Source organism: Crocodylus siamensis, chromosome 1, assembly GCF_052110815.1.
Source record: "Crocodylus siamensis isolate JL-2025a chromosome 1, ASM5211081v1, whole genome shotgun sequence".
Lineage (NCBI taxonomy): Eukaryota > Metazoa > Chordata > Crocodylia > Crocodylidae > Crocodylus > Crocodylus siamensis.
Genome location: NC_143395.1, coordinates 133,751,880 through 133,774,761, shown reverse-complemented (window position 1 = coordinate 133,774,761; position 22,882 = coordinate 133,751,880). Strand labels below are relative to the sequence as shown.

Sequence of the window (22,882 nt, the reverse complement as noted above, 5' to 3'; positions counted from 1 at the left end):
AGAGAGTCCAGAGCACATGCAAGTAGCCCTCTTTTGGACCCTCTCAATGCTGTTTGGTTTTGATTCTGAGAGAGCTTGTGAAGACACAGTGTCTACTTCTGAGACCTGGAAGCCAGCTAAAGGAGTGTGTGAGTGTGATTGTGCAGAGTCTGTGTCAGACCTCAGGCTCCCTCTCCAGAGGGGGAGCTGAAAGGCATCATGCCTCCCTCCTTGAGACAGCCTAAGGGCTGGAGGGCCAACAGCTTATTCTGATTTGTATTGATGTTGTTGATTGCATTGTTGCCATTATTGCTTGATTTGTTGTCCCTGTTAATAAATATCACTTCCCTATTGGTGAATGGAAGTGGTTATTTTGTTGAAGGATTAAACTGGCTAATTATCAGGGTCTGATAGATGATCTACGCTCGTACCTGCCCCAGTCATAAATTTTACTGTTGATTGATCCAGGTGAAACCCAATTGTCCAATTTTGACTGGCCATGCAACAGTTTGGTGCTTAACCTAAGTCTCAGACTGCATATTGGTGTTTCCCTGACCAACGTTCTAAGACAGCCAAGCAGGAGTAGTTGGGCGGGTGTGCTGCAAGCACTCCCAGGATTGGCATGAAGGTAATGTAGATGGGCTTTCAGTGCTGAATGTCTTTTAGATTCCTGGCCCCTGTGCACACCCCAGAATCCTGAGTTAAGTGTCTGGGCTCAGTGCACAGTGCATAAAGAAAGCTAGGTCCCTCAGAACAGCAATCTAAAATGACCAGCATGATAAGCAAGGAGCTGCACAGAGCTAGCCACAGGGAAATGCTGGGGAGAAGGGTCTTTGAAATCCCAGAACTTTTTAGGCTTTAGTTGATTGACTCAGAACTGCAGGAAGGCACTTCCATTCACTAAAGAGCTATAGCCTATTTAGTCATGTTTTGTGATCTAGGCCCCTGGCAGATGTTAAAAGAATGGTGCAATTAGGATTGGGAGAATTTTATGCCCCAGCCCAAACACTGTGCCACCTAAAATGCATGTCTGGCATGTTGATGTTGAGGCTGGGGCATAAAATTCTTCTCATCCAAATTGCACCACTGCAGAGTCCCTCCTAGCTTGATCTTGCAGATCATAGTTCATAGTTGGTAGGGTCAGAAGAGACCTGAGCAGATCATCAAGTCTGACCCCCTGCCATGGGTAGGAAAGAATGCTGGGGTCAAACGACCCCAGCTAGGTGATTATCTAGCCTCCTTTTGAAGACCCCCAGGGTAGGAGTGAGTCCCACTTCCCTTGGAAGTTGGTTCCAGATCCTAGCCGCCCTGACTATGAAGTAGTGCTTCCTGATGTCCAGCCTGAACCTACTTTCGGTCAACTTATGGCTGTTATTCCTAGTCCTGGTAGTGCTCAGGGGAACAGGGTCTCTCCCATTCCCTGCTGGTTCCCACTGGTAAGTTTATAGATGGCCACCATCTGGTAAGTTTATAGACCACCCTCTTGATGCTGTCCACATCCCTTCTGAAGTGTGGCACCCAGAACTGGACACAGTACTCCAATTGTGGCCTGATCAATGTTGCATAGAGGGGGAGGATCCCTCCTTGGACCTGCTCATGATGCAGAGTTGGATCTGTCCCAGACCTAGGGCTGCCCTCAGCCCCAAGCCACTTCCAGACCTGAGCTTGTCAAGGGCCAGGGCTAAGAGTCAGCTGACTGATATCACTGACCCCAGACAGCCCCAGGTTCAGTTTGAGACCTCAGCTTCTCTGGGGCAGGGCTAACAATCAGCTGATTGTCAACCTCAACCCTGGAACAGCCCTCAGTCTAGCCATGCTACATATACAATTTATAGCACTATACAAACAACCCATAAAGATGTTACCCATATTGTGCAGAACAACTTTGTGACTGTTTTGCCACTTTATGGCACCATAAATCAGCTGCAGATGTAGGACTGTTACAATTATTGTACGAGTAACACATTAATCTCACTATAATAGTAACATGGGCCAGAAGTCTTAAGTGCCTAAAACCATAGAAATGATAACTAGATTTTAAAGGGATTTGGGCCCTGAATTTGTGTACTGTATATATTTGCCCATTGTATGACACTGCCTTAAGATACCCATAGATATCATTATCATCTGGGGAGGTGTCATCCAGAAGTAACATTGTCTACATCATTAAGCATATAAAATATCAAACCTAAAGCACAGCCTGGATTTAAATTACTGGTACCAAGAACTAGAATATGATTGTTTACAGTTGTATACATAGAATTTGATATGATTAATCTGCTTTTTTGGTGTGGTAAAACAAGTGTACAGATCATATTAGGAAAAACATTTGCTTTGGTGATGCTGCTTGTTAACCTTGAAGGTGATCTGGGACTCAAGGGAAATCTGAGCAGCCCCTGTCCAAACCCAGTCAAAACTTTCAGTGGAAGGAGTACAAAGGAAGAATTGTGTTAAAAAAGCAATGAACATTGGTAGCAAATAAAGGCTACTACAATATATATAATGCATTAATAAGAACGTATCTAGATATATATTTATCTAGTCCAATACTTTCTCATTTAAAATAAATTTAAAAAATCTTAAAACCCCAGAATCTAAAATCTTAAATTCTGAAATCTAAGCCTACCTTCTTAGGAAAATGTCATTCAAGTTTCAGAGATTAAGTTCTAAAAAGCACTGGTCTCCATACATCTACAGCTGGGAGCCTCAGCACAAAGATGCAAGAGGAACATCATCTTGGGGCAAGGCCTTCCTTTTCATTCCCCTCCTCACAATCTAAAGCTAAACAAAAGGTTCAATTATGATTGAAAAGGATGTGCCTTTTGTCATGCTATGTTCAAACCGGAACTATTACCTGTCCTTAAACCACCAATCTATATCCAGGTCTCCTAGAACTGGCTTAAACTTTCCTATACCTCTAACGTTGTCTCACCTGAGACTCATCTCTTCTTTATACAACTTCCCTTAGCCTGATTTATGTTAACTTGGCCTAACTTAAATTTACCTATTCCTAGAAAACAATCTAAGATCTATTTAAGACAGATTTATAGTACAAAAGCTAAAAAAGAATTCAAACTTCTAAAAAGGCTGCACATTTTACTCTTCAAGCCTTGCAGTATATTCCATATTTTATCTTTTCTCCAATCTTAGTTCCTCCTAAACACTCTTCAAATTTTCTGTCCATTTCTTTGTTCTGAGCTTCTGTAAAAAGCTCTCTCCAGCCACCAACAATTCCTGCAACCACAAATAAATATATACATCATTATCATTTCTTGGCTGAAGTTATTACTAACTTACCATTGTAAATTGATATTTTTGGCACATCACAATGTGTAATCATCCATCCATATTCCTAAATATATGTCATTTGGTTTGGTAAATCTCCATTTGTGGTGTCTGGCCTGAGATTTTTTTTTCAACAATATAAGACGTAAACAGAAGAAGCTGTTCTGCCCATTGGGAATTCAAAAACCTGCCATCATTCTTTAAATTCTTTTTTATCATTTTGGTCATACCATAGCTGTGAAATATCTTGCATTACAAACCTCCAATTTGTTATATACAAGATTTGTTAAAGAGACGTATGGCTCAGGATTATTTTTGTCAGTTGGGTATACAGTTTGGAAGGTTCCCTCAGATTCTGATGGATTTTTAATATGCAGCACAGGTCGAAAGGAAAATCCAACTTCAATTTTTTAAGAAATACATTACCACGTGTAATAAATTAATACAATTCCTTTGACCCACATGGAGCTACATCCATTTATACTACTTTGTATTTGACCTCAAGTCTGTAGCCTTTCTTCCAAAGACAGCTTTAAAATTGTAAGCTGAGCATAAACATTGCTCTCAGAGTCCACACCTCTGCCCGACATCTCAGAACCTACGTCCCAACCCTACTCCCGCTCTTAGAACCGCATGCTTGTCCCCCAGCCTGCCCAGAATGTCTGCCTTAGATGCTAACTTTGCTTATTATACCACTGAATTTACCTTTACGGAAGAGAATTTTTCCAAACGTGCCATGGGTTTCTGAGGATTTCTCTTTCATAGCTTTGAAGGTGCTCTTCTCTGAAATGGTCCGGATCTCGTTGTCACTGAGGGAGAATCCAAGGAATTCAGCTATCTTTTTCATTCCCAAAGTCTGGTTCTGAAGAAAGGAAGATATATTTGTATTGTGCCTGTAGAATGACTATATTAATATCTCTGTGAGCTCATACATAGAAGACTGACTGTAAAAAATGTGTCTGTATGCCTTAAGCATTGTAAGAATTCTAAGCATTGTAAAATACAGGGAATATATGCCCAGTGGGGCTAGTCCCAAATTCATTACTCATGAAAACAGAGGGGGGGGTTTCCACGTGAGGAGAGGGATCTGTGTGTTTTCTGTGGAGCTCTTTGTCCAAAGAAGTGCTAAGACACAGAAAGCTGGACTGAACTCTAAGTTATGCCATGTAACTTAATTGATTTCATTGCTATGTTTTGCCACTTAGTATCATTACAACTGAGAGCTTACTTGTGCATGTTCATACACCCAGGAATGCTGAAGTAAAAGGCACTGCAAAGTGCTCCCATGAGAACAACTGGGGAAGGAGTTCTCTACAATCTGTTGGTTCTGCATACAGGGTCTACTAAAGTCAATACAATTACAAAGCTTCCTTTTGTAAACCAATTGGAAACATATTAGGAACCTTGGGCTCCCAAGTCTGTCCTGAAGAGCTTGAGACCAAGACAGCCTGGAAGCCCATACTATGGCAGATGAAGAGCCATTATGCTCAGGCTTCCCAGCAGCTCTCCAGGTGAGCTGCTGAGAATCCAGGTGCTTGGAGACTGGGAAGGTCCAGCTTTATTGTTGGGGCCAACCTAGGAGCACCAGGACTTATGTAGATGGGTGAGCAACAGGAAATCATGGCTGCAACAGGCTGGCCAGTGGCCTGGCTACTTGCTGCCCTGGTTTCTACCAAAGGTACTTGCACCCTCTTTGTGTTGTTATGGAATATTTTGAATCTGTTATAAAAGTATTTTGTGCTAGAGGAGTTTTCTGACGGCAAAATGTCAACTACCTCCAATGTGTGTATGTATTGTATAGTGATGCTATCTATTGTATAGTGCTGCTTTCTTATTGAATGAATTTAGTGCTGAACTCAGGTAGTAAATAACAGGCATAGGAGAAATGAGATTGTCCAAGTTTTGTGCAATTTTAATTCTTTAAATCACCCCTCAATGACCTTGTCCAAACAGCAAACTAAAAGCACTTTTTCCACCAGATGGTTACCATCTTTGTACTCTTGGGCCTATTATGCTTTGTGGTATGTCAGCATAATAATAGGAAGCCATGCAAACTCCTGATTTGCAAAAGTACATTGTAGGTAAATGATTATGTAGGTTCCATCAGTATTTTGAACACTTTACATTCATTTAGGTTTCAACCCCTTGCATGAGGTTTGGATAAACAAGACTATATTAGGGCTGTGCGAAGCTTTGGTTGCTGATTCGATTCAGAAGAGATTCAGCCCAATTTGGTGGCCAAATCTTCGAATCCAAATTGACTCAGGAGACCAATAAAAGGTCTAAATCGATTCAATGCCTCTGAATCAATTTGGAAAAGATTCAGAGATTTGGAGATTCAGGCAGTCCCCGCACATCGCCCCAGGGAGCTGGACCTGGGCTTAGTGCCAGTAAGTAGCAGGGAGTGGGGCTGGAGGAGAGGGGAAGGGGCTATGGGAGGACCCCCACCAGGGCTTCTGGGGGCTCATGGCAGCCATAGGGCTGGGAGAGAGGGTGGGGGCTGGGCCCTGTTCAATGGCCAAATCTCCAAATCAGATTCAGCAAAATCGATCTGGGACAGTGATTTAAATCACCAAATTGAACCACTGTCCCCTGAATCAGCTGAATCCAAATCTGAAGCAAATACAAGCCACTTTGCATAGGCCTGCTATATATAGCTTTATACTAGTGCTCATAGGCAAAATTTTCCCCTGCAAACAATCAAAGTTTCCTAGAGCAAGAACTAAAAGATTTGAGCAGTTCAAATATTGAACCTGATTTTCAGAAATGCCACCTGCTTTCCGCCCCTCATGGAGCCAATGGGAACTTTAGGTGTTCCTTGTTTTTAAGCCACTGATTTTCAAGGATTTTACAAAAAACCTATGGAATGTATAAGGCTAATGAAAGAGGATCATTCTTACAGCAACTTACTGACTGGTTTTTGAGGATCATTTTCCCAGAAAATTAAATGGAAATGGTATAAAGTAGTAGATGTGTGCCTCATATATTCAAAAGTACCTCGGCCTTTGGATTCAGGTTTCAGTGATGCTCTTATGTTCATAATTCGCTTTTGCATAGAAAGTCTACACCAAGGCTAAGGTGAATTTGAGTCCCACTTTCCAGGGGCAATGATGATTGGGTTAAAAAATTCCCAACACCATTTCCTCAGTGATAACTCTTTTTTTTTTTAATCCATTTAAACAAAAAGTTACTATTTTTAAAAATCAAAATAATGTTTTCATCACAACTCTGAAAACATTTTTTCACATTGTGGGATTTCATTTTTCAGTACAAAGAACTCAAATGTTTTTTACTGAAAGGTAGAATAAAGCAATTATTTTCTGGTTTGAGTTATACTTAGGGAAAAGGCCATGTATGGGCTCAATAATGACATTATTACTACTTATGAAGTATTTCTGTAACAAATACTAAATAAAATTAAAGTAAAACTTCCCTTAAATGGCATTAAACTCACTTCTTTCATTTCTTCATAGGTTATCACCATAACATTGTCATCAGCAATATACTTGTTCCATTCAATTAGATAGTCAAAATACGAGCCCCAGGTCACTACAGAAAACAAGGAGAGAAAATAATAAAGATGTAAGAGTAATGAAATGGGAAATTGATTGAGATGGTGTCCTGCTACTTCCAGCATATACTTCTTTTGTAAGCATAGGCTGGCTTTTCAGTGCAAGTTAACAGGATCTGAGGAAAGAACTAGGACAATACATTACACCATTGCTTTTAAGCAGGAATAATACATGCTCTCACCATCCATTTGCTACCACCCCAGCTGTGTGGAAGTGACTCTTAATTACCATGGCAATCTAGTGACCAAGCTGGACAGCTAGACAAGAAAACATTTTAGTCCCCAGCTGTCTGCTTCCTCTGATCACTTAAGGTATTGATAGATTGAAAGATTGCTACTGAAAGATATGAAACAGTAGGAAACATTTAGCCTTCTAAACAGCAAATACATTATACATAGATGAGAAAAAAACAGTTATGTGTATTGTGTGAAGTTATTTTGAGCTGATTCATCAGATTTGAATTTCTAAGCTAACATCTTATGCATAGATCCATTTACACAGTGGATACATATCATCATTACTTACTTATCAGGAATACTGACTTATCACAGTAAGATTATCAAGATTATCCCCTTATCCTTATCCGCCCTGCAAAGACAAGGGCTTCCAAACTAGATGGAGGTATATATAGCTGAAGCAAACAACTGTGCAGGCCCTTGGAGGTGCTCCAGCTATTTTCTGCAGCTTTTACTTCAAACCGTGCCACTTCTCTGATCAGCTGTGCAGAACCACTGATGAGCTCCAGCCAGGTGGAAAAGCAGTAGCCCCTAAAATAAAAGCTGCAGCAAGCAGCCAAGTATTATACCCTTAATTCAACAACCTGTGCTGCTCAGGGGAACAGGATTTACTCTGTGCATATGTGTGTGTGTGTGTGTGTATATATATGTGTGTGTGTATATATATGTGTGTGTGTGTGTGCATGTGTGCGCGCACATGTGTATGACTACTGTGCGCAAGTGACAAAAATGCCATGTAGACAACTAAAAAATTGTGACTTAGACAACTAAAAAGAAATAGAATTCTACCCTAAGCAATTTACCTAAGACCCTAGAGGGAGTTAGTCAGCTAATAATGAGTTTAGTGATTTATGAAGCCAGAATATGATTTCACAGTTCACCACTATAAATCTAGCACAACTCTAATACAAGTAGGGCACAACTACACGTCATCCTACATCATCATAGCAATGTACTACATCACCTTAGGATGACATGGGTCTACACATGACCAACAGCTACTTCACCATAATGGCATGCTCCCCTGTTTTAGCAGCAAAAATTAACCATGTGCTTCATGCACGGCACAGTATGGGCAGTTACTGTGTCATGCTTTAGTCCTTCCAAAAGAAAGTACTGAAGCAAGGTGCAGTAACAATGTCACTGTAGGGTGATGTGTAGATGTACCCACAGTGAATTTATTTATTTTCAAATGATAATAGGGCAACTGAGATTACAAACTGGCTCTGGTTTTTCTGAAGCCTGGTGTCAAGCATTGCCTAGATACCAAGTAATTTGTATAGCTTCCAAAAAATGGAGCGCACATTTTCCATTCATAAAAGCTGTAAAATACTCATCCCACGTGTTGAAGGATGGAAGTAAAGGCATATCGTTGTAAAAATGAAAGTAAGAGACAGCTGTATCTTTTGGATTACGAACCAGCAGCAGTATCTAAAAAACATAAGTAAATAAGTTTGTTTATTGGCTGAAAGTCAGTAAAAAATCTTAAAGTAATAACATTTTTATAGTTCTAAAATTCATTCTTATTTAGAGATCAATAAAACTACTGTCATTTTCATTAATGTAATTTTATTTCATTAGCAGAATGCTTCCTTCCAAAATGTTCAGTAGCAAATCAATTCTAATATAATAAAAGGCTCAGTCTGCCTGTCTGTGTGTCTGTCTGTATGTTTGTCTGTCCATAATTCTTTTGGCCAATTGCACTTGTGTTGCTGAGAGGGTGGGTGGTGATTGACTGAACAGGCCCAAATTTGGGCTTGGGCTGCACAGGCCCAAGTTTGAGCTACTGCTGGGGAAGTTTGTGGTGGTGGCAAACACGCCACCCCAGCTACCCGAGAAGTAGTGCTATCCCATGCCTCTCTGCCTGAGGATGAAGGCAGGAGATCACAGTGGCGGCACCCCCCACCACCCAGCCCCAACGCACCCCAAGAACAGCCAGCACGGAGGGGGAGGTGGCAGGCAGGCAGGGAGGGAGGCAGACGCTGGCCAGGCAGAAGCAAAGCAGCAGATGGAGTAGAGTGGGGATGAACCTGGAGCAGCCAGGGAGGGGGATTAGAGTGGAGCTGGACCCAAAGCAGCGGGGGTGGGGGTAGAGCAGGCCTGGACTCAGAGCGGCAGTGGGTAGGAGGGGCGTGGGGCTGGATGCAGGGCTCTATCCCTGACTGCCCCCCCCCAACATCTTTCTTGACAGGCAATTTGCTAGTAACAATATAAAATATTAGTATTAGGAGCCAGTGTTAATGCATGGGGATAGATCAGTGTTCCTGAACCTTGTTAGACCAAAGACATCTCTCATTAGACTCAAGTCACGTCTCAGAAAATGCCAGCTCTTTTGTCAAAAGCAAGTGAAAAATATAGAAAAACAGTAGAACAATTGTTCTTTTGCAAAGAACTAAGAAAGACTAGAACAAGTCAACATTTTTAACATTAGGTATTGCTATTCGAAATTTTGATGGGTTGATGTGGATTATGCTTGCATACATAATAGTGCTAACATTGTATGGTACCCTACAAAAACTTTGAGAGAATCTAAGGGCACCCTGGTTGAGAATCACTGGGGTAAATGTCTGAAATCTATTTACTTCCAACTGAAAACTAATTCAGGCTATTTGTTTCCTGACTCAGGGGACAACACTGTATCACTTCACATTCAGAAATTTATGTTCACCCAAAAAAAGCCAAGATAGAATTGCAGAAAACACATACTACAGAGACAAGGAAAACCTAAACTGGTCTCAAAATGCCCATAAAGTAGGTATAAGTTCAATGAAACATGAAATGAATATTCACCTTAGCTTTATTTTTGAAAATAGATTGTGGCAGGATTTGTGGAAGGATATGTGTTGTGTTGATTCTTCTGAAAGGTAGTTTCTTCATCATCTTTAATATGGTAAGAAAGAAAAAGCAAATAAATACAATTGTATTTTATTAGGAATTTTATATTTAAAAATTAGATTCGAGGATTAATATTTCTTCCTTGTATACTGAGGAGGCGTCTATTTCATTACTATTAACATATATCAATCTAAGCCAAATTATTATTGTTTTTCTAAGTCAAATATGAATCCTTCCTTTTGTTTTCCTTTTTTCAACTGGAACTACAAAGGTCCCATTACTAATGCTCCTTTTGTGATATTTAGTGAATGTGGACTCATGCATCTTGATTCTCTTCTGGAAAGACTCTGCAAGAGTCCGTTCCAACAGTATTCCAGCATGACTAAACACAGGAAGCTTGTTCTTTAGAGATAGCCAGCTGGCTTTGGGCACTTGTTATGTAAGATAAGCTGTATAACAGCTAACAAGCTAATTTTTAACATGTACAGATAAACAAAATAAGTAATTCTGTCTGCATCAGCAGCATGTGGTAATTTCTACTAAGAGTATGTCTGTTAACAGCTCTTCAGCTCTGGATAAAAGGAACCTTCCGAGTCAAATCCAGTCCCTTTTTGTTGCAAGCACCATGGCTTAATCCTATTAATCCATTCATTGAGTTCCATCTTCAAAGCACTTAGGGCAGGCAGTCTCTGATAGTGGTTCATGGATTGCACAGATACTCAGTGGGCTAGTGTTCTAGTCTCAGTTCTTTCACTGGGAATATGCTAAGACAGAACAATGCAGTGTAATGTACATTCAAAGTAGTTTGGGTAATAGAAACAGAATAGCTGCATAGTACAGTGTTCTATCTAGGTCATGAGCAAGTCATGCTTCACCAATCTGATTTCTTTATATGACAAGGTGACAGACTCTGTGGATGGAGGAAGAGCACTGGATACAATATACCTTGACCCTAGCAAGGTTTTTGACACTTTCCCACAACATTCTCATTAACAAGATAAGAAAATATAAACTAAATGAAAACACTATAAATTAGATACATAACTAGTTGGATCATCATACATATCCAGTAATCATCAATGACTCAACATCCATCTGGAAGAAGGCATCAAGTGGGGTTCCCTAGGGGTCTGTCCTGGGTCCAATATTGTTTATTCCTTTCATTAATGATTTGGATAATGGAATAGAGTACAAACTTAGCAAATTTGACACCAAGTTGGGTGGAGCTGCAGAAACTTTGGAGGGCAGGGTGTAACTTTCTGTGCCAGTCTTTGGCCCATTGCTTAGATTTTTCCACCCAGCCTGCACTGTCTGCTATTTTATGGACTGACAGTTTGGCTGGCAGTGTAGATTATTAAAGTTGCTGAGGGTTCTTTTCTGCCCTGTCTTCAGTGTAAAATAATCTTGGGGAGGATGATGCTGACCTCTCTTCCTTTAGTGCCTTTACACCTACACGCAATGTAGCTTGAACCTGGGGCACTGACTCCCCTACACCTTGCCTAATGCCACCCTGATGGTGCAATGTCAACTCTGATGCAGAGGTGTCTTGCCTCACTCAGTTACAAAAGCCTCTGTCACAATAATAGTGGCACAGGCTAGAAGTGACAATGTCCCCAATTGTCTCTATTCCTACTTGGTCCAATGTATCCTTTCTGTATATAAGAAACATTGGGCTTAGACCCACCTAAATGCAGTCCACACTGTCTCACTCATGGTTTCATTATTTTCCTTTTTCTTTTTGTCTTTCATGTTTGCCTTTGATCCAACTCTGATCACTAGTGTTTGCCTCCCATCGACGCTGCTCCAGTAATCATGCTGACTCCTCTGAGTCTGCTCTGGTGCTTAGCCTCTCTAAACGAGGTCTTCACCAGTTGCCCCTTCCAGGACAAGTCACCTTCTCACGCTGTTTCAGCTGTGGTGAGGAACTCACTTCTGGTCCCCCTCTGATGCTGTCTCGCAGCAGTTTTAAACCAGTGCCTTTGTTCTGCCCTACGAATTGGTGCCAGCACACAATTACAAGGCATGCCCATGCCAAAGGCATGTGCTCTGTCTCTTTTCCTTCTTCTGCTGCTGGTGGTCAGCTGGCTCATGGTCCCAGCATCTGCAGTAAGTCCCTCAATGTAGCAGATTCTTCTTCTCTGCTACACAGGGCTAAGACCCAGAATAACCAAGATAAAGTAGCTGATATTTAACAAATTTAGGTTGGAGATTAGGAGGGTAATCAGGCACTGGAACAGGTTACTAGAGAAATTGTGAAATCTTCATTCTTGGAAATTTTCAAGAACAGGCACTTACTTGGCTAGGATACTTTAGTCAGGTTGACCCTGCCTTGAACAGAAAGCTAATCTAGATGACCTTGTATGGTCCCTTCCAGCCCTACTTTCCTATGATCCTGTGATCCTAGCTATCCCTTCTGAGTGACAGGGCAAACTCATTTGAGTCCAATGCTGCTTCTGGTACCCAAGCTAGCTCATTCAGTTTTGTTTGGGTATTTCTTCATAGCAATGTATTGTGTCATGTAAACATATCTCAGGTGCTTTGGAGTAAATTTCTTTTAATTTCTGTGACAGTTTTCCTATATGCAAATGGAATATAATGATATTTACCTGCTTTGTTAAAAACTTTGAGATCTACTATAAAAAGTGGCATATAAAATGTAGGTATAATTTATGTTGTGTGGTAAGTATTTTTATAACGTGCACACATAGGCTGCAGACATCAACATCATAGCTGTCCTGGGCAATCATTCAGGCTGACATATCCAGTTCAAATCCAAAGAGTCAAACGACATATTTCAGAAGAATCTTAGCTGAGATGGACTTTGAGAAAGAAAATTCCTTCTCTAAATAGTATTGGGTGTGAGATGCATTGGCAGGTCTGTGTGCTCTTGTTTGCACTGCCTGTATCATGAGACTGCTTCAAACAAGTAAAAGGACTCTGTAAACTGAAGCCATAAATTTCACATCTTTAACATACAAAAAGCCAGTTACTTCCGAAATGATAAAAATGCAGAATCATGGTACAGCAAATGTGCATGCAGTCTGAACCAGCCATGGGTTAGCTACAGAATCCATGAGTTCCTGAGTATTATTATGCATTTAGGATTAAATGCTCATTTCCTGGATTTTTCTCTTTTATTGATTCTGGATTTGACTGTCAAAGAAACTTTTTCCTATGCCCTAGAAAGGAACATTTATTTCATCCAGCAATTGTTAACCATCCGTACTGCCACAGTCCATGTTTTCTTATTTATTTATTGACCTGTGCTTTTTATAGCAAACACTCAGTAATTTTTGCCTTTAGGTGCTCTAAAAGAATCATGGGCAAAGAGGGAGCTTAAATCCAAAATTCTCTGTTGCTGTTTTATCCCCCCAGGCTCCTCAGCATGTCCTGCTGCCAACTATCTCTGAGTATACCTATACTGCTGTTGGGAGGCATGATTACAATAACAGTAAATAAGTTAGTTCTAATCCACCTAGTTTAGGGTAACACTAGAAGTTTAAGATGCAGAAGCATGAATTCCTGAAAGGGAAAATTATCAAAGTGCATACACTGGTATATCTATATGCTGGCAAAGCTAGTTTTAGAAGCAAGTAATTGGGGCAATAACCTGAGTCCCCACTGTGCTAAATTAGTAAAAGTCACTCACTGTGGAGGTGGGAGAAAGGGAAGAGTCAAAGCTTTATCCTCTACCCACAGCCTCTATAAATTTAATACCAACTCTGTTCGGTAGGCTTGTAAATGTGTTGATGTCTTTGTCACTGCATTCTCAATGCTATTGTTACCAGCATCAGATTAAAGCTAATGTGGCAAACACACTTCTGATTACAATGTAGAGGTAACCTGTAATAGAGACAGGAAGAACACTCAGGGGTAGGACTTCCTGGATCACTGAGGGAGTCCATGAGTTTCTCCATCCATGGAAATTTTAAAAAAACATATTAGAGAGACACTTACCTGGTGTGGTTTAATCAGGGATGATCCTGCCTTGAGCAGGGGGGTAAACTACGTGAATTCAGAGGTCCCTTCCTGACGTACTTTCCTATGATCCTATGATCCATAGATACCACTGATTTAGTGTTCCCTCTGCTCTTCCCTCCCCAACCCCACTTTGGTCAAATTACTTTGGCTTTGGAGAAAAATAATCCCCATGGCAGGGCCTGTACTGGACCACAGTCAGCACACTGCTCTGTTTTTGTTTTCATTTTCCACTTCGGGGAGTAATATAACATACAGCTCCGAAACTATTCTGTGATACCCTTTTCATAGATTTCATAGACATTAGGGCTGGAAGGGACCTCGGAAGATCATCGAGTCCAGTCCCCTGCCCAAAGGGCAGGAAGTCAGCTGGGGTCATAGGATCCCAGCAAGATAAGCATCCAATTTGCTCTTGAAGGTGTTCAATGTAGGTGTTTGAACCACCTCCAATGTCAGGCTATTCCAGACCTTGGGGGCTTGGACAGTAAAGAAATTCTTCCTTATGTCCAGCCTGAAACGGTCTTGCAGGAGTTTGTGACCATTTGACCTTGTCATCCCTTGGGGCGCTCTGTTGAACAAATGTTCCCCCAGATCCTGGTGGTCACCCCTGATAAACTTATAAGAGCCTAGGGGGACCCCACTGGTCACAGGGCACCATGATGAGTGACTGCCATCAATTACAACCCTCTGGGTCTGACCACAGAGCCAGTTTCCCAGCCAGCAGATCATGGTGGACCCAAGGCCACAATTGGCCAGTTTCGCCAAGAGGTGATCATGGGATACCAGATCAAAGATATATGACATCAATCTCTTCTCCATTGTCCAGGTGATAGGCCACCTGGTTGTAGAAGGAAATGAGATTGGTCAAGCAATACCTACCCGCAACAAACCCGTCCTGTCTATCACTTAGGATGTTGGTGTTGGCCAGTGCATTAAGGATGGCCTCTTTAAAAAACTTTTCTAAGATCTTCCCTGGGATAGAAGGCAGGCTGATGGGCCTATAGTTAGCCGGATCCACTTTCCTCCCTTTCTTTAAGATAAGCACCACATTGGCCTTCTTCCAGTCTTCGGGCACTTCACCAGAGCACCAGGAGTTTTCAAAGATCCGTGCCAGAGGCTGGGCTATGATGCTTGCCAGCTCCTTGAGTACCTTGGGGGGTAGATTGTCAGGGCTGGCTGACTTGAAGGTATCCAGCTTCTCAAGATGTTCCTTCACATGGTCAGCATTAATGGAGGGCAAGGGATCTCCCTTACCTGGACTGCCCTGTCTCGTAGCGGGCATGGGCATCCCGTGGGACTGATGAAAGACCGATGCAAAGTACCCATTTAATAGATTGGCTTTTTCCTGGGCGTCAGTTGTCAGTTGCCCCATCTGGTTCAGCAGGGGTCCAATATTGCCCTTGCTTTTCCTCCGGCTCCCCACATATCTGAAAAAGGACTTCTTATTGTCCTTGTTGCTCAAAGCTAGTAGGAGTTCAGTTGCAGCCTTGGCTTTCCTGGTTTGCTCCCTGCAGGACCAGACCAGTGCAGAATAATCCTTCTTAGAGGTGAATCCCAGCCTCCGTCCTTTATAGGCTTTTCTTTTTAGCTTTAGGAGGTCTGCTAGGTCCCTGGAGAGCCAGGGAGGCTGCTCTGTCCTCTTGCTGCCTTTCCTCCGAGATGGAATAGACTTAGCTTGTGCCTTGAGGATCACTCCCTTGAGGAGCTACTACTCTTCTTGAACTTCCCTCTCCCTGGGGTCATGGTCCCTTAGGGCCTGACTGAGAAGTCTCCTGAGCTTGTCAAAGTCGGCTTTTCTGAAGTCAAGGACTTCTGTGTTACTGACTGACTTGCCAGCTTTATGGCAGATGGTGAAGGTGATCAGATCATGGTCACTGTCATCCAGCTTCCCATCGATCACTAGGTTGCTGATTAGGTCATCCCCAGTAGCCAGTACCAGGTCGAGCAGCACTTTGCCTCTCATTGGCCCATAGACTTCTTGAGTCAGGTAGAGGTCATCCACACACAAGAGGAAGCTTTGCGACCGCTTGTATTTTGCTAAGTGATCCTCTCACGAGATGTCCGGGTAATTGAAGTCACCCATGACAACCATGGTCCTGAAGCATGTGGCCTCAACTAGTTCCTGGGTGAACTCCTGGTCAAGCTCAGGACTTTGGGTGGGAGGTCTGTAGTAGACTCCCACCGTTGTGTCCCCTGTGCCGTGTTCCCCATGGATTTTTACCCAGAGGGTCTCCAGTCATCCACCCTGGTCACCAATATCAGCTTGCAGGGGCATGTAGCTTTCCTTAACATAGAGAGCTACACCCTTTTATCTACACGATCCCTCCTGTACAGGGTATAGCCATCTATACCTGAGGTCCAGTCATGGGTGGAGTCCCACCAGGTCTCCGTTATCCCTATGACATCATAATTATTTGCATTGAGCAGGAAGATGAGCTTCTCCTGCTTGTTCCCCAAGCTCCTGGCATTTGTGTACAGGCAGGCAAGTGTCCCATTGGGGGCTCTTGCCTTGCCCATAGATTGTACCAGGACTGGGGCAAGGGTGGGCTCCCTTAAGTGCCTTGGCCTGCTGGCTTTGCAAGGGTTGCTCAGCTGGCCAACAGTGGTGGTAGTCCCCCCATCCCCCAAAGGGCTTAGGTTAAAGCCCGGTGGAGCCAGTCAGCTAGTCTGGCTGAGAAGAGCCTCCTCCCCAGGGGAGAGAGGTGGAGGCCATCTCTTCCCAGCAACTCGCTGCCTCTCTTGCCAAAGAGGGGGCTGTGGTCATGGAAGCCAAAGCCTTCCCGATGACACCAGCGCCGCAGTCTTTGGTTGATTACGTGGATCCTTCTCTCCCTCCTCAGCCCATAGCCCAAGACTGGGAGGATCGATGAGAACACCACCTGTGCCCCCCCTTTAGCCCCGCTCCCAAATCACTGTAGCGCCTCATGACCCAGCTGGGAGCGCTCCGAGCAGTGTCATTGGTGCCCACATGAATAAGGAGCATGGGGTAGTGGTCTGTGGGCTGGAGGAGCTTTGGGATCTTCTCCGCAATGTCCCAGATGCGGGCCCCGGGAAGCAGCAGACTTCCCGGGCTAAGGGGTCGGGGTGGCAGATTACCCCCTCAGTGTTCCTCAGGATGGAGTCTCCCACAACAAACACCTTATGTTTGGTCTTGGGGAGAGCGAGGACAGTAGCTGCGGGTGAGCCTGTGTTGCCTGTGGGAGCTGGCAACTCAGTAGGCTCTGCTGGAGCAGCAAGAGGTGTGTACCTGTTGCTAAGCTCCGGTGGGGCAGGTTTCTTGGTGCGGCAGGCCTTAGGGACCTTGACCACCTTGGTCCATGCCCCTGACTGGACAGAGTGGGAGGTCCCAGAGTCCTCCTTTGTCCTGGAGGAAGACGGTGGTCTATCCTCTGGCTCCTGGGGGAGAAGGGCCTGGCAGTAGGAGCCAATCTCCTGCTCAAAGTCCCTGATGGCACGCAGTCTCTGGACTGTGGACTGGAGCTCCTCCAGCTGGCACACCAGAGACCCCAAAAGGGAGAAGACCCCACACAGGGAGGTGGCCATGCTCCCGTGCCCCAGAGCCTGAAAAAGGAACAGGCAGCCCCTGCAACTGAGAGCCAGGGGCTCCATCTTCGTGGAGCCTGGACCCATGGGCTCTGTCTGGGTAGCCTTCTCTGAGGTGCCTGGGGTGGGGCCGCAGAGCCCGAGGGGACCCTTGAGGTGTGGCACATGCCCATCCATGTCATGCCTCTGGTAGGCTGGCTACAGCTGGGACTGTCTACCTTGGGGAGTTTGCAGGCAGGGTCTGGGGCCCTCCCATGCACCCTCCTCCACAAACTCTGTGCTAATTCACACATCATCAGACAAGCGCACCTGTTTGCTCAGCCTGTTCGCGTGGCTCTGGTCACATGGCTTCCTGGGGGGCTGGGTGAAGTAGGGGCCTGGGCGAGGCTTGACCCGGTCCGGCTCCATGCAGCCACCTTCTCCCACTCAGTGAGGGGTTAACCCCCTCCCACCACGGGGCCCACTTACCTTCGGCTGTGCTGGGGGCTGGCAGGGGGCTCCGCGGCTGTTGGGGGGTGCCTGGGAGGCTTCAGGGGAGTGTGGATGCAGCGGGCTTTCACCCACACATCTCTTGCCACTTCAGAGCCTAACTGGGGCTTTTTTTGCTGTTGGCAGGCCCTTCTAAACTGTGCGCATGCGCAAAGGACCCACCGTTGGGGAAAGCTGCTCTTGGGCAAGGGGGGGCCCTGCCCGGGATTTGGGGGGCCCTGCCCTACTGCAGGAGGACTGGTGAGTACCCCCTCCTACCTTTCTCTCTCCCTGGGGGGGCTGGGCCAAGCAGGGGCCTGGGTGGGGCTTGACCTGGCCCGGCTCCACGCAGCTGCCTCCTCCCATTCAGTGAGGGATTAACCCCCCTCCCACCACGGGGCCCGCTTACCTCCAGCTGTGCTGGGGGTCAGAGGGGGGGCTCCGTGGCTGCTGGGGAGTGTCTGGGGGGCTTTGGGAGAGCGGGGGTGCAGCGGTCTTTCACCTGCGTGTCTCGCCGCTCCAGAGCCTAACTGATCAATAATCAAGTAATACAATACCTGATATTGATCTCACTACTCTGTACATTTGAAGCACTCTCACAACTCCCTCGCCCAGCTAAACTATCCCTGTTTCATAGTTTCATAGTTTCTAGGGTCGGAAGGGACCTGAGTAGATCATCTAGTCTGACCCCCTGCCATGGCAGGAAATAATACTGGGGTCAAACGACTCCAACAAGATGTTCATCCAACCTCCTCTTAAAAACCCCCAGGGTAGGAGCCTGCACCACTTCTCTTGGAAGTTGGTTCCAGATCCTAGCCGCCCTGACCGTGAAGTAGTGCTTCCTGATATCTAGCCTAAACCTGCCCTCTGCCAGCTTGGGACCGTTATTCCTGGTCACTCCTGCAAGTGCACGGGGGAATAGTGATTCCCCCAATGCCTGCTGATCCTCCCTGACTAATTTATAACAGGCCACTAGATCCCCCCCTCAGCCTTCTCTTGTGGAGGCTGAACAGGTTCAGGTCCTGTAGCCTCTCCTCATAGGGCCTTCCCTGCTGTCCCCTGATCATGCGAGTGGCCCTCCTCTGGACCCGCTCCATGCTGTCCACATCCCTCTTGAAGTGCGGCGCCACAAACTGGACGCAATACTCCAGTGCCGCATAGAGAGGGAGGATCATCTCTTTGGACCTGCTTGAGATGCATCTGTGGATGCATGACAAGGTACACTTGGCCTTCGTGACTGCCTCCCCACACTGCTGGCCCATGTTCATCTTGGAATCAATAATGACTCCAAGATACTTTTCCGCCTCCGTGCTGACAAGAGGGGAGTTCCCCAACCGGTAGGTATGGTGCCAGTTGTTCCTCCCCAGGTGCATCACCTTGCACTTGTCTGTGTTGAATCTCATCCTATTCACATCCGCCCACCCTTGTAGCCTGTCTAGGTCTGATTGAAGCCTGATGCTTCCTTCTAGTGTGCCAGCATCCCCCCACATCTTAGTGTCATCAGCAAATTTGTTGTTATGACTTGATCACACAGTTGGGGAGATAATGGACTGTCCACAGCCTAAGACAGCTATTATATTTTTAACAATTCTTAGATGCCTCAAACAGTGCATGTTAACATTTCTGATATTATTTTTCCTAATATTCTTTGCTGACCTGAAATTGCTTTGCATCTCCAAATTCTAGCCGTAAAGGAATTGATATTTCTTTTTCAATAGTATTTCTAGAATTAATTTCCTCTTCAGTATATTTGCCAGCTGTTGTTTCCAAATCATTCAGGATTTGTTCAAGCCAATTTGTACCTGAAAGAAAGAAACCAGTTCCAGAACTGTGACAAGAATTTTCACTACAACTTTGAACGTAGCTGGCTTGCAAATACCCTTGTCTTTAAAAAATAGTAATAACCAGGACACAAGAATAATTGGCATTCAAAGATGGTAGCTGAAAACCTAAAAATCTTATTGTGATACAGGAATATTTCCTACTGTTTTTGAAACAGCAGCATCCAATGAGCAGAAAAGTACAGTTCCATCAGATTATATAATTTGTGAACAATATAACAAACAGGAACAACTGAGTTGTGTCATATGATCTACTTTGTGAAGAACAATTTACTTAGAAGCCACTAAGTTCAGAAGCATGTTTCTTGATTCAGTGAAAGAAAGTCAAATGCAAATCATAAAGTAAAGATAATTGTTGCCACTGAATATGCTGTTTCTTGCCAATCAACATTATATCAATACTAACTTTACCAAAAGCAAGTTATACAATAATGGCTTCTCAAAAGAAAGCAGCTTAGATGGAAACAGAGCAATAGTGCTGGTGATTGAAGCTTATGTGAAATCTGGATTCACTCATATCAAAGAGCTAAATTGCTCTTTTGTTTTCATTTTACCGGTGTAACTTTGGAATCTTTCCAAATATATAGTACTGTAACTGATGGTAGAATCTGATCCTGTCATTCCAAATCACATTTGTTCAATTTATAAGTGAAAGGATTGTTTTCCAAGCTTCCAACTTTTGAAACACCATGAAGGTGAAACTGTTCCTGCTGTATTATTCTCAACTCACTCAGAATCAACTGGCATAGATTTTAGTAAAGATTTCTGGTCTTCATTGAATCAAATCTAAAATGAGGCATAAATGAGCATTTTAATAATCCATCTCTTTTGATATTTTGGTTAGATCTTACAATCTTTTACTTCTCATGCTTGTGAATTCAGATTCAACCTGAAGCAGATACTACCAAAAAGTCACCAAAAAATTGTATCTATATTCTAAACCAATAAATACGACATGTATAGTTACTGAAAAATGTAATTATTCAGGCAGAGACTAAGTGAATGAAAGTAATTCATTCCAAACCTTGCCCCTGCCTACACACTAAAATACATTACATACTCCAGTGTAGGCAGTCTACAGAAGAAACTATCTTACTTGTTTTAAGAAACCCCTAAAACACTATCTTCATAACAGACCCCATTTACCTTAAACTGCATTAATTCATTAATCATCCAACGGCATTCAATACAATTAATACAAGTATAGCATGTCACATTTAATTTGTGTAGCAAACTAGCAATATTCACCAGTTTTAGGGTATCCTGCTAGAATTATATCATCATTCCTAGCTTCAAAAGACTGAAGTGCTTTGAAATTTTCTGGGCTGCAAAGCACGGCAGGATACAAAACTCCTTCATAGGAAATTAGCAAATCTTCTGAGGCCGTCTTTTCACCGTTAGCCAATGTCTCATCCAGTAATTCAATAGCAATTCTCCTCCTGTCTGTATTCATGCTTGTTTCTCTATGAAACTGTGAGAGAGACTGAGGCATAGGCTGTGTTTTAGCAGTATAGATAGATTTTGTTACAGATACTTTATAAAAGGGCAAAGAACATTCAGAAAGAAAGTAAATGTTACTGATTAACTCAAGTGCTTGAGACTAAAGGAGGACAGGTCTTGCTTTATATTTACTCTGTGGAAGTTCAATGTTACAATATCTCCTTCAGTACTGAGATTTCCCAGACATCTGAAACTCATAGTTGCCAGTCTCACCCAGATTCAGAGATAATCCATCTGAGATGTTTAAGGCCAATTAATTTATCCCACTCATCCTGAGGAAATAACCATCAGAGGAATTGTAGTGGCATAATGTGTGCACATATGACTGACTAGAGCAGTGGTTCTCAACTGTTTTCATACTGGAACCCATTTGTAAAGACTGATGGCTCGTCCCGACCCATCCCACCCTGGCCTTTCCAGTGCCCAACCCACAGTCCTCGACCCCCACACCCAACCCCGCCCTGCTGCATCCTCAGTGTCTGGCCACCCAGCCACCTTCTCCCAGTGCCGGCATGCACTTGCCCCCTCACATACACCCATCCCCTCCACACATTCACACACACATGTACGCACACACTGCCCATCCCCACCTTGACAGTCCCCAAGCCCTGGCCCTCCACCCCACACACTTACCTTCCCCACACACTTACCTTCATCTGGTTGCTGGGACTCCTCCCAGGATTCTGCCCAGCTGCCTGCTGGTTATGCTCCAAGCAGTCCCTTGGAGGTGAACACTGCCAAACTACAAGGAGAAAGCTGCACTTTTGCACATTTTTCTTACACTTGCTTGTGACCCTTTGAAATGTTCTTGTGAATCACTTTGGGGTCACAACCCCTGGGTTGAGAAACACTTGACTAGACCAAGCTATGACAAAAAGCTGAAACCAAAACATCAGATCTAAACTAACAGTAGCTTGCAAACAGCAAAACCCATGATAGTCAATGTGAAGTTTGCAGGGATTTGGCAACTTTAGGAATCTGATCATTAAGTACCTATGTATTGATTTAGGAATGTTGGTTGTAGCCATGTTGGTCTAAAGGCATAGGCAGACAAAACTCTTGGGGCAGAGGCAATATCTTTTATTAGACCAACTAGATAGTTGCAAAAGTATTTTATTTGCAAGCTTTGGGGCCCAAACACTCTTCTTCAGGCAGAGGAAAATACAGAGATTGTAAAATGTATCCCAGGTAGAAACAAAATTTCATAATGGACAGGAGAACTAAAAGATGGTGTGATTCTCTTGGGTAGAAAAGTTCATTTGTAAAAAAAGCTGCTCTGTGAGTATGCTGATTAGGCTCAAACAAAGGCTGGAGCAGGATGTTTACCTCAAAGCATCCAGTGGGAGGCAAGTTGCTGAATTTCGCTTCATAGATTTCATAGCTGTTTAGGGTCAGAAGAGATCTTTGTAGTTCACTGAGTCCAACCCTTTGCCCTGGGCAGGAAAGAGTACTGGGGTCAGCCAGTTGCTTGTCTAGTCTCGTCTTAAGGACCTCCAAGATAGGGTAGAACACTAACTCCCCTGGAAGTCCCTTCTTTCTTGTTAAGGGGTTCATATTGCACAGGAGAACAGAAAGAAGGTATGGTTCTCCTGGGTGGAAAATTTTTTTAAACTTGCAACTATCTATCTGGTCTAATAAAAGATAT

The 22,882-nt window shown here is 43.8% G+C and overlaps 1 protein-coding gene across 1 annotated transcript; it reads right to left on the bottom strand.

Annotated features, from left to right (window-relative positions):
- Positions 1 to 2,458: 2,458 nt before the first annotated feature.
- Positions 2,459 to 21,260, bottom strand: LOC149873354 (sulfotransferase 6B1-like). The gene is made up of 7 exons (XM_090043240.1): positions 20,986 to 21,260; positions 19,553 to 19,698; positions 9,863 to 9,952; positions 8,377 to 8,503; positions 6,719 to 6,813; positions 3,970 to 4,126; positions 2,459 to 3,213 (listed from the first exon to the last, which is right to left on the bottom strand). Exons 1-7 carry the CDS (start codon positions 21,227 to 21,229, stop codon positions 3,083 to 3,085), a joined length of 990 nt encoding a protein of 329 aa, XP_089899366.1. The 5' UTR covers positions 21,230 to 21,260; the 3' UTR covers positions 2,459 to 3,082.
- Between the last annotated feature and the right edge of the window lie 1,622 nt (positions 21,261 to 22,882).